The sequence below is a fragment of the Ambystoma mexicanum genome, chromosome 3p (assembly GCF_040938575.1).
Source record: "Ambystoma mexicanum isolate Mex_15411 chromosome 3p, UKY_AmexF1_1, whole genome shotgun sequence".
Classification (NCBI taxonomy): Eukaryota; Metazoa; Chordata; class Amphibia; order Caudata; family Ambystomatidae; genus Ambystoma; species Ambystoma mexicanum.
This window is the reverse complement of record NC_090925.1, coordinates 694,889,198-694,904,813: the sequence shown is the minus strand read 5'-3', so window position 1 is coordinate 694,904,813 and position 15,616 is coordinate 694,889,198. Positions and strand designations below refer to the sequence as shown.

Sequence of the window (15,616 nt, the reverse complement as noted above, 5' to 3'; positions counted from 1 at the left end):
TATGAAGGGGAGCAGGCTTGCTACATTTAGGGGAGGGGGCTGCCGAGGGTGTGGCCAACGTAACTTAAACAAATTGCAAGTAACACAAAACAAAGCCATTAGGGCAGCCCTAAACATCCCTAAAACTCACCACATCTCTAATATGAGACGCAGCCTACACTGGCTTTCAGTCACCCAAAGAATCTCCCTCAAATTTTTGTCACTCACGCACAAATGTCTGGCCAACCAGGCACTGAAATATTTGTCCAACAGATTCAGGTGCAAGATACGCCGACATGCTAAGAAGGTCCGGGTACCAGATCTGCCGCGGCCACGCTGGTGCGACGAAGGTCATCCTGCTCCGGTACCGTCTGAGTTGATTGATGACTCGAAGAGGAAATGGCAACGGAGGGAATGCATACAGAAACAGGCCTTCACAAGGGAATGAGAATGCGTCACCCATGGTCCCCCGCTGGGGGAACCTGCTGGCGAACCTCCGGCATTTGGTGTTCATCGTCGCAAACAGATCGATCAGGGGACTGCCCCATTTGAGGAACAGGTTGTCCACTTGATCCTGCCGAAGCTCCCACTCGTGGCAAGAGCGCAGCTCCCTGCTGAGAGAGTCAGCGACAGTGTTCTTTACTACTGCCAGCTGAAACTGAATGAGGAACGGTTCAGTGCCATAAATCCTGCGACTCTTGGGAGAGCGCTGGGGATGTGGTGCCCCCGTTTCCGGATGTAAAACATTGTGGTGGTATTGACTGTGAAGAGCCGCACTACTTTACCCTTGAGGGACGGCAGAAGCGACATCACAGCCAAAAACACTGCCCTTTGTTCCAGAACGTTGATGTGTCTGGCGTCAAGATGTCCTGTGTGGTCTCCCCATCCTTCCAGGGAAGCGTCCGTCGTGACAGCCTCCTGGTGGGGGTGGGGTTCTGTGGAAATTCAAGCCTCTGGTGAAATTGGAGCACACGTCCCACCACTTTATTGCTCAACAGAACTCCTCGTTGAGCGCAATCCTGTCCTGTCCTGGAAGCCTCCGGACAACTGGACCCAATGACGTTGAGGAACTCCTGTAGAGGGAGCATCTGCAACATGCAAAGCCGAAACAGGTATATGCATGACAACATTATGCCGACTAGAGACTTGATGGTCCTCACCGTGGCGACCCTCCATGCCAACAGCCATTGCACTTTGCCTAGGATGGCTGATAACCTCTCCTCTGACGGTGACGCCAGGCAAGCCACTGTGTCACGTCTAGATCCCAGAAACAGCATGTCCTGCGATGGAGTCAAGCAGGACTTTGCATAGTTCACTGAGAACCCCAGTTCCATCAGCAGGTAGACGGTGTTTGCTGTGTGGTCGACGGCGATGTCCCTTGAACGGGCCCGTATCAGCCAGTCATCCAGGTAAAGGTACACGTGTATCCCTTGCAGTCGTAAATAGGCCGCCACCGGAGCCAGGCACTTGGTGAAGACTCTGGGCGCTGACTTCAGTCCAAAGGGGAGAGCCTTGAATTGGTAATGCTTTCCTTGAACAACGATGCACAGAAACGTGGTGTTCTTTGTGGATGGGGACATGGAAGTATGCATCCTCCAGATCCAACAACGACAGGCAGTCTCCCTTCTTCTGCTGGCAGAGCACGTATTGCAGCATGATCAACCTGAACTTCTGGGACTTTATATATTGGTTGAGCAGACGCAGGTCGAGGATGGGTCTCCATCCCCCAGTCTTCTTGCGTACAAGGAAGTACTTTGAGTAAAATCCGGAGCCCCAGAGCCGCTATAGAACCAACTCTATCGCCCCTTTTTTAACATGGCCCAAACCTCCAGCAACAGCTGAGGGACGTGTTTTTCCTGGCGGGCCACCAGTGGTATTTGAGGACACTTTGACTGGAACTCTAGAGTGTGTCCGTGGATGAGAGCGTCCAGCACCCAACGGTCGGTGGAGATGGTCTTCCACACACTGCCGAAGTTAGTCAGCCAGCCACCCATACTGGGGTGCGCTGGTTGGTGCCTGACGTCCTGGCCGGTCCAATCTTGCTTGGAGGTCGACGGGCCGCGTTGCGGTCCCTGGTGACAACATCCGCCACCAAAGGCCTTGGAGCGACCCCTGTTGGCTTCCTGGGTCAAGGAGCAGGAGGGCTGGCGGTAAGAAGAGGAGCCCCTGCCGAAACCCTTCAAAGACCGGCTAGACTTACCTCCTGAGGAACAAAAGGATGGTCATTATTGTTGTAGCGTGCCCATGGCATGTGCCGTCCCCGTTGAAGAGGGAAAATGGGACGATCCCTTCCCCCGAACCCCGTTCATGGCCTATGACGTCACGACCTAAGCACCCAGCGCCGGATGAGTTCAGCCCTCCGACTGCTGCCCCGGACGTCAAGATCCACCGTGGCCACGCACCGCACAACCAGGCCAGCTGCGCGTTACCCAAAGCACGTGGTGGGACCTCGGGTAGAGTCGAGACCGACCATTTGGACCAACACGATTAGATGTCACCCACCAGTATCGCCATCGTTAGAGATGACATGACGACATAGCCAACGAACAAGGCAACACGTGCCACCAAGCACCTGGATCAGACACCACCCCACATGAAGAACATACTCAGTGCGATGCCGTAGAGGACCGCTTGCACTCACACACATGGATCGTTGTTATTTTTCACATAGGCTAACTACTGCACCGCAGACACTCAAGATGCCAGAAGTGCTTGTGTATATGCTTGCAGATGCTTTTGCTACTAAAAACACTAAAGATGCCACCCTGGAAATGGACTAATGTATAAGGACCCAAGTCGCAGCTCGCGATCCCTGTGTTATGGACTGCATGCCACCACCCATAGTATGGGCCAATGTAGGCCGCAAACCAGAGTCCCCAGGCCCGGAGCAGCTCAGACAGAGCTGCAAGGTGCTCATCATGCAGAACAAACCCTGACGGGAGCCCCACAGCCAAGGCCGCAAAGTTGCAATCTATACGCCGCGCTCCCAGCGCCAAGGATACACCTGCCACTGCTAAACACTCCTCGGAGCAGAAATACAAATCAAATCCCTGTAATTCTGCTTCAGCCACGGTCTCTCAACACGTGACCAGGCTGACCTGATACGATGCAAAGCTCCAAGGACTAGAGAAGCTCTGGGGTCTCACATCTGGGACCCAGACTACAACAACGAAGTTACAAGTTGGACACTGGCGGCGATGGGAAAGGGACACTCAACAGCCAGTAGTAAGATCCGTCCATTGTCCGCCACTGACACAAAGTCAGATTGTTGCCAACGCCAGGTACATCATGAGCTGGGAACGGTGATGGTCCCAGGCTTGGGGGCTCGCAGATTAACCAATCAGAATACGAGGGGCTAGCCACTGACGACACTATAATTCAACCAATCACTAACTTTCTTCATGTAACACTTTCTATGTAGCCATTTTTAGGGACAACCCATGTGTACCAACCGACCTCTTCTCCACCACTAATATTTTCCCCTATACTGATCCATACTGACCCTACCACTCGGGGAACCAACCCAAAGTAGCGTTAGGTTTAGGGGCTAGTTTTCCCAGGTGACGCACGTAGTAGCGCCATCCTATTAGAAAAGGGCCTGCGAGCCCATCACCGCAGATATGTTCCTTGGGTACCTATGCTCCGAGAACCTGTCCCTGTCTGTTTTATGCAATAAACAGCAGTAACTCTTTGCTGTTGTGTGTGCCTAATACTCCTTTGGGACGCAGGAGGAGTTGGGGCCTCCCGAACCGCGGAGGTCCAGGCGACGGCCCTGCCGACCCCTGGGAAATCACCCTGACACCGTGTCAGCCATGACGGCCACCTCACCTTCTCGAAGGATCTCCAAAGCCTTTACCTACTTGTTATCAGGGAGGAAGACCAGGAGCAGAGCCAACTTAAACAACAGTTCCCGGTCGTATCAGGCCACGATTGCAAGGGCTTTGGCAGCCTTGACCGTCGTGGCCGCAGAGTAGATAACCTTTATACCCAGAGAATCCAATTGCTTCCCCTGGTTGTCCGGAGGGGTAGAAGACGACGAAGACGCCGAACTCGACGCTGAGTCCGGCGACGCTTGAGACCGTGAGCACCTGGGTGCAGAGTCCGGCACCCTGTACTTTTTCTCCAGCCGGTTTCTCTTCACTGGGGCTGTCGAGGGGTGCTTCATCAGAGCCAGCCCTTCATCCCAAATATTATCCAGGAGTGGGACCGAGAGGATGGTCATTCTCTTCACCTCCCGGCGCCGATATAAGAAACCTTCCTTCTCCGCCGGCATGAGCTGGAAAAGCTCCGACGCTCAGGCGATCATTGTATGGAAGGAACCGACTTTGTCCGGCAGAGAAGCCCTGGCCAGAGGAGACGGGAGGGCCCCCATCCGGCTGTCTTCATCCGTGCCAGTTGTCGCTGTGTCGAATTCTTCCTTGGGGGAAGAGGGAGGCGATGGGTGGCATGGAGGCGTGGGATGCCGCCTCCTCTTCTTGTCAGGTGGTTCCCCCGGTGTCAAAGGGGTGGTGGGAACTGGAGCCGCAGGTGCAACAGACAGAGGAGCCTTCGGCATCCTCCTTTGCATCTCCGACACCAGCATGTGGAGGGTCGAAAGGATGTCCAGTGAAAGATCTTTCGGCAGTACCTGGGGGGGGGGGGGGGGGGGGGGGAGGCGCGCTGGGCGCAGTGCCCTCGTCATCTCTGGGCCCTTCGTCTCCATTGACAGTATCCCTGTCATCGTCGCCCCTCGTCGGGGGGAGATTCTCCGACGTCCCCCTCGTCTGCTTGGACAGTAAGAATCTCATCCTCATCGGCCGAAGAAATGTTCCTAGGAGGCCTTCCCCATCCCTGTCCCTTCTTTGGGTCCTGAGGGGTCGGTCTTGGGCTGAGGTCCGGCATTCTCTTCGCTCAGGTCTTCTCAACCAGCATGTTCGAAGCCTACCTCTTGAGAGGAATAGACAGCCTGGTAGCATAGGGGTACCCTGGTCCGGGTCCACCCCTACGGCCTTTGAGAGTGACGCCACCACCACCTCGATGGAGGTTGACTATTTTGCCTGGTGCACCGGGAACTTTACAGAAAGGCCGGATCCCTCGTCTTGCTTGGCCTTCTCCACGGCCAGTTCGGACACCTTGTCCTGTGTGGCCTTCTCCTTCGGGGCTGGGACAGACCCCTTGTCTACTTTGGCCTTCTCTGTCACAGGTAGGCTAGACACCGTACCCTGCTTGGCCTTCTCCAGTTAGGCCTGCTCTGTATTGTCTCTCAGCTTCCCGGGGTAGCTGACTTCCTCTTGAACGAAGAACCAGAGTGGTGACTGGAGATCGATGCAGATAGTGGATGACGATCGCGCCTTGACCGTCACAGGACCCGCAGCAGCGGCGACCCCAACGGAAGCAGACTTGCGGTGCTTGGCCTTGTGTTGGGCCCCCACAGGTGGGGCGCCCTCAACAGTTCTTAGAAGCCCGCTCAGGTTTGCCGGATCTGGGGGAGGCATGCCCCTGGGTACCACCTGGGGCAGAGGCCTTGGCCTGCAGCCACGACTCCCACCGTTGGTGTTGATCCTTCATTGTGCGCTTTGTGAAGCCACGGCAAATCACACAATCTTCTTCCTTATGCGTCCGCAAACCGCAGTCAGAGCAAAGCTTGAAGAGGGAAGCGCCATCCTTCTCGTCCGACATGATCCACGCGGTGTAGGCCTGAAGAACATCTGGAAGCTTCCAAGAAGAACCCTCAACGATTTTTCCCCCGTTGATCGGAAGATTAAGCGATGGAGTACACAGGCTCGATTGACCGAAAAATAGAATGTTCCTATCACAAAAGAGAAAAAACACGAAAGCTCGAAGAGCAAAACGCGAGGACTCCCAACACTTCAATGGCAAACATCTGAAGATGGCTGCCAGAGGAGGGGCTTAGGGAGAGGGTCAGTCATTGGCTGGGGCAGTATGACGCAGAGCTCAGTGATTGGTTTATGGGAGAAAGTCAGTTTATAAACGAACCAAACCGTTTTTTTCTTTTACAGAGGATTCCCAGCCTGACGACAGGGAACATTCACGAGCATGTGAATCCATGCCAAACCTCATACTGGAGAACAGTAAGGCTTCTACAATGTGAACCTTTTCGGGATCTTTAAACTACAGATGAATGTGGAATGGTAATTGGAAGCATTTTTGTGAACTTTAAGGGCAATACCACTTTGAACAACAGAGATTAGCTGGCAGAATATGGGTGTTAGTTTAAATGAGTGAGGCACACATTGCCTTTTTTTTACCTTTTCACACACAAATAATGTTCCCGCACACTTTATATGCGGGGTGGTGGGCACAGATGTTTTAATCTCTTCAACATGTCAATTGTTTTTTAATTTGTATTTTATTAATTTATTTCTTTACTTACATTTTTTCACTTCATTTTATTTAATTTGTTTTGGTTGATTGTTACCATTGCTTGTATGTTAAGGTGTTTATTTGTGTACAATTTGTTGATCTTTATTTATAGTTACATATCCCTTGTTTATTACATTTTTTTAATCATCAGTATTAAGATTGGATGAATATGTCCACAGAGACGGTGGGGATTTTTTCATTTTGAGTTGGGGACATAAAGGGATTGTTTGAGTCAGGGACATGATTAAAGTCGCTATCAGCGACTGTTCAAAGGCATTTGTTAGGGTACATTTAAGGGGTGTTACCATGTTATAAAATGGGTGACATATGGCACTGTGATGGAGGTTCTTGTGTCTGTTTTTTATGTTTTGTACAAAACCGGGAATTGCATCAAGAGTCCGATTTTTGTCACGTGTTTAAGTTGGCGCGATCAACATTTTTCATAGTAATTTCCTTGAGTAGGGGCCACATTGATTTTTATTTAGGCGCACATATGGGTCACTAGTTATGATTGTGAGCATGGCAATAGGTGTCAGAAGGACAGTTTTGAATCCGTTTCACATTATATATTGTGTTCACTGTGTTGCATGTAGGCAGGTCTGTTAGAAGCATCAGGTTGTATTAAGCAAAATGGATGGAGTGGTTATTTTCATTGTTAAGGTTCCTTTGTGACATTGCGCTGCATCTGGATACACATGGAGTTATTATTTGGGGGGTTGTGGATTACCACACTTATGTTGGGCATGTTGGTGTGTTAGTAATGTACACAAGATTATAAATAATAGCATGTGTGAAAGCATATTCATTGCAGGAAGTACAATAGTAGTTAATATACGTTTTGAACTCAGTATGTTACAATATGAGTGTTCTTACAGACTGTGGAGTGAGATTCTCGCCGATTGTCTTACTTTTGTTTGTGTTTTTAGCCACTTGAGGATAATCTGAACAAATCAAAACATGTGCATGTAGTGGCTGTGATATGTGGAATTATTGGTAAAAACAAACATGTTATTTTCGTCCAAATGAACTTGAAAAAAGAATGTTGGAATTGAAGTTTAAATTCCAAACTCCATATTGAACACTACATAAAAAAGCATTTTTTTAAACTGGAAAAGTGTATGACAGGTTTTTGGCAACCAACAGGTGTTGTGCTGAAGAGCGAAACAGTATCTCATTGATCAGCAAGTGGCCCGCTGTTCCTTTTGTGCACTTCTAAAGGCTTTCAAGGTCAAGATCCTCAAGTAGGGGTTGAGACTGGTTGTTCCCACTAGTCATGGGGGTTGAAGCACAGATGAAGGCCTTGTGCACATCAGAAAAGTAACAGGGCTTCGCCGGGATGGCTGAAGACGACAATGCTGGTTGGCTCAAATGACCAGTTCCGGTTATTCAGCGGGATGCTACTCTTGGCAGGGGTCTTGGCACCAACAATAATCTAATTAATGGCTGCAAAACTCCTAATTTTATTCAGAACACAAGCTAAAGTTGCCCCCAAGCCCACCAATGGTAAGGACCTGCACCATTCAAACTGGTTGGAGCTGTCGAATCATGGACAACCTCTGGCCACCACATCTGCCCAGAAACAGACACACTTAAGCATGGATGTGGACTGAGATCAGACCATACCAACCCCGACATCCAGCCATACATACACAATAGCCATTTCCGAGTATATGGTACGCCACCACCCAGTCTTGGACCCTTCATGCAACTAACCATAAAGTTATCAAAAACAAAGTTGCATGTACACAAAGTATCCTAACGTCACCCTGCTGCATGATTAAGAGTACAGTGTAAAAATCCACAATGGTGAACAGTGTTCTCCTGCACGGATAGCCATAGGGCCAGATCAGTGAGCCCAAAAAAAGAGATGAACTCAGCAAGGCAAGTTAAGTAAAAAGGCGTCACTCGAGTTCAAAAGTCAAGACCGGTACTACATGATAGCAAAAGGTTGGGGGGTTCCTGAACCGCTGAGCTTTAATCAAGTCTATGCAAAAAGCACAAGCATACTAGTCCTTTAACCTTGGGGTTCAAGTTCTATGAAGGGAAAGAAGCAAAAGGAAAGTCTTAATAGGTGTAAAAAGTGATAAGTGTCCCCAAGTGCTCCGCCACTGGTACAGATGCACCCTCAGCACCATCTCTGACATGGCTAAAATTGCAGCAGCAGTGAGCTCAAAAGATGAGCATCAAATGTCTCTCTAACAAGTTTCTTTACCCATGTTTTTTAATAATATAACATTTGTCTCAAACATACGACATTTTGTTTGGAACCTTTGAACTACGTTTAAGCCCTCATTACCAAATGGTTTGTTAAATTTCCTTCTACTATACTACCCGTACATTATGGCTTGTCGTCATCGGGACAGCATGGCTGTTTCTACGTCACCACGCCACGTTTTTACTACTCAAGTATGAAAGTTCAAAATGTCACCTCTACACGCGCCCATGAACAATGCAGTACTATGTCTTAGGATACTCAGACTTGGAAAAATACTATGTCTACCTTCTGGGTGCTCTTATATTTTCATCCATGATGAAGTAGTTACTTATGACCTAATCCGACATGACTAAAGAGTGAGACTTGCCATGTCCTACAAAGTCAAGGCTGAACTAATCAAGACATTTAGGTAATTGTATGCATCCTTTATGAACTATAATTTCCACCTTAACCATATACTTATTACTCACTGCTGGAGCTTTATGTAACTAGCATATTTATCTATTTTAGGACCCAACACGTCTCTTGAGAAACTATTGGGCTGATACTTCCATAACATTCCCTATTTAAATAATTCTTTGACTGTTTCCCGTTATTTCATTGGTTAGGACTCGCACTATAACTATGAACTGGGTCCTGAGGAAGATAATCAGAATTTATAACGCTGAAAGGTCTAGAGACGTTGACCCGTTAACAATCCGGGGAATTACACCATTGATGTTCATTACGTTTTTTAATGCATTAGGAATTACACTGCTTGAAAATGTAAAAATACATCTACTATCCTGACATCATTCACTCTATTTGAACTAAAATAAGGAAATGCCCGGATGATTTTGAATAACGTTTTAAAATACGATTGACACTTTTAAATGTATTATTTTGTAAGCTATGTTTTACATATTGTTTTTGATGTTCATAATAAGGGTGCAGAAGACTGACACACAGATTGCTATAAACATTTATTGTAATGTTTTGTTTTATGTGATACGAAAAGTCAATGTTTTGACAATAACTAACTAAAAACCAGTAAAAAAAAACATTCAATTAAACAAAGAAAAAACCTAACTTTCCCTATCTCCAAGAGGGATTTCCCTGCCTCAACTAAAACACAAAGGGTTCTGTCAGAATGTCTGTGTAAATCAATAGTGCAACGTCCTGTGTAAAAAAAAAAAAACGACTTCTGTCCCTTACACTTAAGACTAAACTAAAAATAAAGTAGACCTTCTTGGTCCGGAAGAATGAGTCCCTTCTTGAGGACTGGGCATAAAAGTTCACATACAGGTGTTGGTTTCTGCTTAGGGGAATGGTTCCGCTCCCCAGTCAAAATTGTCCTGCAACACAAAAGACAACGTTCTAACCATTTTCCTTGGCGACACACTGCTTATCTTTTAACACTTTGTATGTGTATCAAAGTCTTTTCTGTTTTGGTTACCAGCAGAAGTATTCCCTTCTCCTGGTCTCTGGATTTTACAGTTGAATACAACCAGGGGGAATAGCCTCCCCTGGCCTTGGTCACAAGGAGAATTACTTCTCCTGGTGTTGTGACTTCCAAGGAGCAGATAACCAATGGCAATGACTCCCTTCTCCTGGTCTTTCTTGGTTACCACAGGTTTACCATAGTTCACAAAACCAGGGGGAAATGTCTCCCTGCCCCTGGCTTCTGTTATATTGTAGTTTAATCAGACCCGGTTCACTTTCTTGCCAGGCACTGCCACGAAGAAGACTTTGGATGGATCTTTTGTGGGTACGGGTCACAGACCCTAGTTTCTCTATGGCTCACTTAAGGCAGACCTTGTCACTCTCCTGCCAGGTACTTCCCCGAAGAGGAGGACCTCTCTGGCTGTTTTTGTGCGGGTCCCAGGCCAGTGGGTGTGCTTTTTCCCCAGGGTTCCCCTCCACACCCCTGCTCAGTGTGTTTGGAATCCTCCACGACTCCCTCACGTCTGCACCGACCATTGCAGCAACCCTCATACCTTTTGGGTTCTTGCAGGCTTTCTCCGGTAGGTTTTGGATTCAGCTTAGGATTTCCCCCGGTTTCTCTTGTTCTCCGGCAGGCTGACGCAGCTCAGCAGCAAGTAATTTTTTTCTCGCTGTGTACATCTGGCACGTCTGAACATGCACGCATCGTCAAGGCTCCTCGCCAGCCTGTACTTTTGGCTTGCCAGTTTTCGGTGTGATCCTTCCACGTTGGACCAAATAGGAAAGTCACAGCTCCCTTGTTTGCATCCTGATCATCGGTCTCTGCTCCGTTCTATGCCAAACCACTTCCTCGCTTGCGGTTCCTCCAGGGAGGGCTCGACACACAAGTAAGTCCTTCCTTCCGCTTTATTCTAAATAGTCACTGACAGCTAGAATGCCCATTTACATTCTCCTCATGGCTTTTCAATGTTTCCGCACCTCCCCCTCTTCTCGTACTTGTAAAACGAGTCATCCTTAGGTAGTCCCTACTCTTCCTCGCCCCAGTGGATCTTACGTCACTGCTCTTGCAAAGGTACATTGGGTGGTTTGGTATGTTTTTTGCGTGTACCACAGGCTTAGGTTGAGGAGGGGTCATTGGTAGAGGGTCATCCCTTGTTCTACCTAGATGTCGGTCCCTGTTCCCGGGGAGGGGGGGTCTCTCCTCATGAGATCCTCCCACTGTGTACCACCCCCAGGGGGACTATCGGGTAAAGGCCTCACCTCCCTGGCCTCAGGAAAGCGGATCCCCCTCGGGGAGAAGTGACGACATGCAGGGCTTCGTCATATCATGTATGGGTACATTTCATTTGGTTTCCTCTCACTCTTTATGTTGTTCTAAGTAGACATGTGTTAGATGTGCTGCCCTATATATGCATACTTTATCATTAAATGTACCTTACCAATGAATGAAGAGTTCATTGTTGGTAAATCAGGAATATCTGAACTCAAGAGAGACTTGTTTATGTGCAGTTTATGTGCAGTTTATGTGCAGTCCCATCCAGACTTGGTGTCAAATCTAAAGGTCCAAACATCATTATACCACAAACCGCTTTTCAAACACTTTTAGTTAACACTGACTGGGAGCCCATGTTTTCAGTTTTCTGCTATGGCAGCACAACAGCGTTTTGGTGCAATGCAGGGAGAACAAACATCTATCATGATCTGGCATTTTCCCAAAGCACTACATGCAGTGTGTAAGATTCCCTTGGATCAACATTCGATACCTGCATTTACAGGAGACTAAAACAAATCTGTAGGGACAATTCTCTTGAGAAAGTATTGGAATTTAAAGCAGAAGAAGCGAGCAAACATTAAAAGAAAGCATTTGATGAAAAAGGATGGTGCTTAGATCAAGGTATTAGGTTATTTGAATTCAAAAATTAAAAAAGCACATATAAATCTAATAAGGCAATGAATTATAGAGAGTAAGCACTCAACCTAAGCATGTAAAAATATACAGCAAGCATGCTGCAAGAAAGAGCAGAGGAAATTACTTTATAAAGGGCAATAGAGCTGTCTGTGAAAGATCATCCATTAATTAGGAGGTACATTTAATACCTGGGGATCACACCATATAACCAGATCCTGGCAAGCAACAGTATAAAACACTTAACAGCTTCCTTTACCTGGTTTATTTAGAGCATCTTTTGCCAGCAATGTCTCCTCAACGCCCGATAGATAAGAAGCAGAAATATCTGAAGAAGTGGGTGAAGTTAGTAATTTCTCTGGAGAAAATACATGGCCACTGTCGGGACCATTTCTGGATTCTGTGAAATTTGCAGTCAACTCGGTCTCATTTGTAGCCTCTAATTTTATGGTATTATGTATGCCAGCCTGAGGTGCTTTGTCAGAAGAGGCTGAAGTGTCAATCAGTGGTTCCGGGTCTCCGCTTTCCGTTGGAAGACATTCAACATCCGAAATTTCAGACTTGATGGAATCCTTCAGCCAACAAAAAGAAACAAAATATTAATTCAGTTTTGACTTGAGCTTTAAATCCTCCTCTACACACATGCTTGGGTTTATAACCATCTCCATCAGATATGCCTGGATTTCAGGTCTTTATCAGCATAAGTATTTCAAAATGGTCCATTGCGCATGTTTCGCAATGGCATTCAATGTACAATTCTGCCTAGCGGCTCTTTACCATAGAAAAGATTAAAAAGGACCCTATGGCATTCCAGAACAATCTTAGGATATTCAATAATAATAGAATATTGATAAGAAGGCCATGCCTATAGGTGACCACAGGCTTAGCCCATTTGCACCTCTCCGCTCCGTTGCACCTAAATCTTCACCTGCATTCACATTTCAAAGGACGTTCATGTGGAAGGGGGGTTGTTGGAGTGTGGGTATATCTGGAAGAAGTGGGGTACAGGCTACTAGTCACTTTGGTTGGAAAAAACAATTTACTTGCATGGAAACGTAGCTCCCCAGTATCTGTATCCTACACTATGACTATTTTCTAAAGTCAGCAGTTCTGAAAACCACTTTGTTTTTATGGATTGTTACAAAAGGTTGGTCTACTGACAAATGGAGTTCATTCACTGTTTTTATTCAGTTAATAGCTAGCTAAAAAAGCCACCTTGTATGATTAGATTAAGTGAGCATGTTTGAATGGTAGATGTATTTGTCGGTGGAATGCTGCGTTTAATTCCAAGCTATGATCTGGTTTAGGTAATGGTAGATGAATCAATTTAACTCCTGCCAGAAAAGCTTTAACCACAGCACCTGACCCCCATGACACCTTGTGCCGTTATGTGGTCTCGGGAAAACTATGCTGTCAGATGTTTTTTCAAAGAATTATACTCTAGATCTGAATCAAATATATATAGTGAATATGTGAACCTGCAGTATTGCACTCTGTTGGCGTGATTGAGTGTTCTGTACATCAAACTATGGACGTGGAATGGCAGATTTCAGTATTCGACTTCCATGCCTCTAGTGGATGCCCATGCACCTAGAAAAGTTGCAAATGTCCAAACTCTAGGAGCTCAGGAGCCATGCTGCCAAGTTCATAGATTGTGGGTTTGGATGTGTTATTTGCAGCTTTTGTTGAGTGATCAGATTGTGTGCTCGATGAAGCCCGACTGGTGGTTCTACTCCTATGCATAGCAGGTGAGGGTACACCACCTGTCAGCCCACATTGGGGTCAGCAGTAACTGAGTCGAGCATTCCTGTAACAGCTTGTGTACTACCATACATAAAAGAGGTGTTGGGGAGTTAGGGAAGATGTTCTTTTTGCAACTTTCCCTCCATAATTTCCTATGCAACCCCATTCACTTTGCTGTTTTTATCCTGTCCTGACTTTTTCAAGTTATGTTATGGGGAAAATGATCAGCCCATCAGACTATCAGTACTGAGAAACTATGTTTCCCTTTTTGATTCTTATATTTTTTTAAATTGCACACCTCATCTTACAATGCAGTGCAAGGGGGCAACTTTTGTATCACCCCTATCATTATACACAGAGGATTTTTTGTTACTTATATATATATGTGTGCCTAAAGATAAGCTGGTGGCAGCAGTCACATTTTTACCATTTCTGCCTTATTTTTGGTATGCACATTCACGCTTATAGAGTATGGCTACGAAGTGTGCGTACTACCCTAAAATGGCCGTGCCACAAGATTTTAATTTGTTCTTTGGCCATATTGTAATTTGGCCTTCTTCCTGCCTTCTCCCGTCAAGGAAGTCCTTGTATGGTCATTCATTTGCCCGAGAAAGCTGTGGCTTTCACAGGTGTGTGCAGCCCTACAGATAAGGGGTGTATGAACCATGTTTACTCTCTAAACATAGGCAAACAATACTCCCCAAAAATATGATGAATAGAGAGTAAAAATACTCCAAACAAAAATAGGAAACGGACACCCAGGCAGTCATGTTGCCTTCATCCACACAGCTCCACCGATATGTTTGGCCCACTAGTACGCACAATGCTACACAAAGAAACTCCACTATGTTTACTGTCTGATCTGCACAGGTAAACATGTAAATGTGCATGAATAACATTTTGCAAATAAATATTTATTACAAAACATTTGTTTTACAGTAAAAAAAATGTTACTTGCTTATTAAATACTCCCACTGGGAATCACTTTTTTTACTCCCCAACAAGTTATTATATATCTGTGCATATGTATACATACAGTTATGGTTAAGTTGCTAAACTCATAGGAACAGCACTTTTTCGGCAGCTTATAACTTCGCTCCCCCTGGACGAATCCTCACCAAACTTGGAAAAAAAGGTATATGGTCGGCTCTGAATTTTTTCGCCAAGTCAAGTTGGGTGAGGTTTTGTGCAGGGGGGGCATAGTTATAGGCGGGGGACTGATTGGGAAAAAAACTTTCGGCACGGCTCCAGCTCGAACGGCTGGACAGATTTTCACCAGATTTGCGGCAGGAGCGGGGGTTGGTTCAGAAAGCGTACTTTTGTAGGTTTGGTGGAAATCCGAGCAGTACTTTTGTAGCAAATTACTGAAATGTACGTCCCAAAGAATTGTGATATCTGGGTCCACTGTGCGGAGCCATTTCCCTGTTCCCTCCATGGACCGAAGTGTCATTGGCCTGCGGCACGCCGAGATGTCGGCGAACGTGGGACGTGGCAGGTGGATAGCTGGAGGGAAGCGTGCTGTGCGTCAAAGTTTTGGGGAAACGCTGCCATGGTTTGTCAGAGGACAGTGCGCCGCCGAAAGGGACTGACAAACATAACGTAGGGCATGTGGTGGTGGGAAGCGGGGATGGAAAGGGTGGGGGGGAGAGAGAAGTAGTTCATCACAGATAAATGATTATTAGGTGGATGAATGTTAGGGAGAATTCTCTTATAAGGTTAATTTCCCAAACCTAGTGAGTCCCCAGCAGCTTTGCTGGATTTTTGGGGTTTGTTCTTTTCTCCTGCTAAGAGTGAGACTCTTTTTCTCCCACTCTTAGGCATGATTTGAAGTATGTCTTTGACTCTGTGTGCTTATGGGCTATGGGGTTTTCTTTCTGCTCCATAGGGTATTATCTATTTTTTATGTGTGTGTTACATAGCACCCTCAGTGCAGTAACACAGGGGTGTAATAGTGACCCCCAAACAGACTCCATACCCTGGGACGGACT

The 15,616-nt window shown here is 46.7% G+C and overlaps 1 protein-coding gene across 4 annotated transcripts in view; it reads right to left on the bottom strand.

The window, feature by feature from the left end:
- The window catches only part of NSD1 (nuclear receptor binding SET domain protein 1), a 1,891,114-nt gene that overhangs the window by 1,121,834 nt on the left and 753,664 nt on the right, over positions 1-15,616 (bottom strand). For all 4 annotated transcript variants that reach the window (XM_069651497.1, XM_069651498.1, XM_069651496.1 and 1 more), the window contains exon 7: positions 12,145-12,457. In XM_069651497.1, coding sequence (XP_069507598.1) covers positions 12,145-12,457 — 313 coding nt within the window. The remainder of the gene's footprint in view (positions 1-12,144; positions 12,458-15,616) is intronic.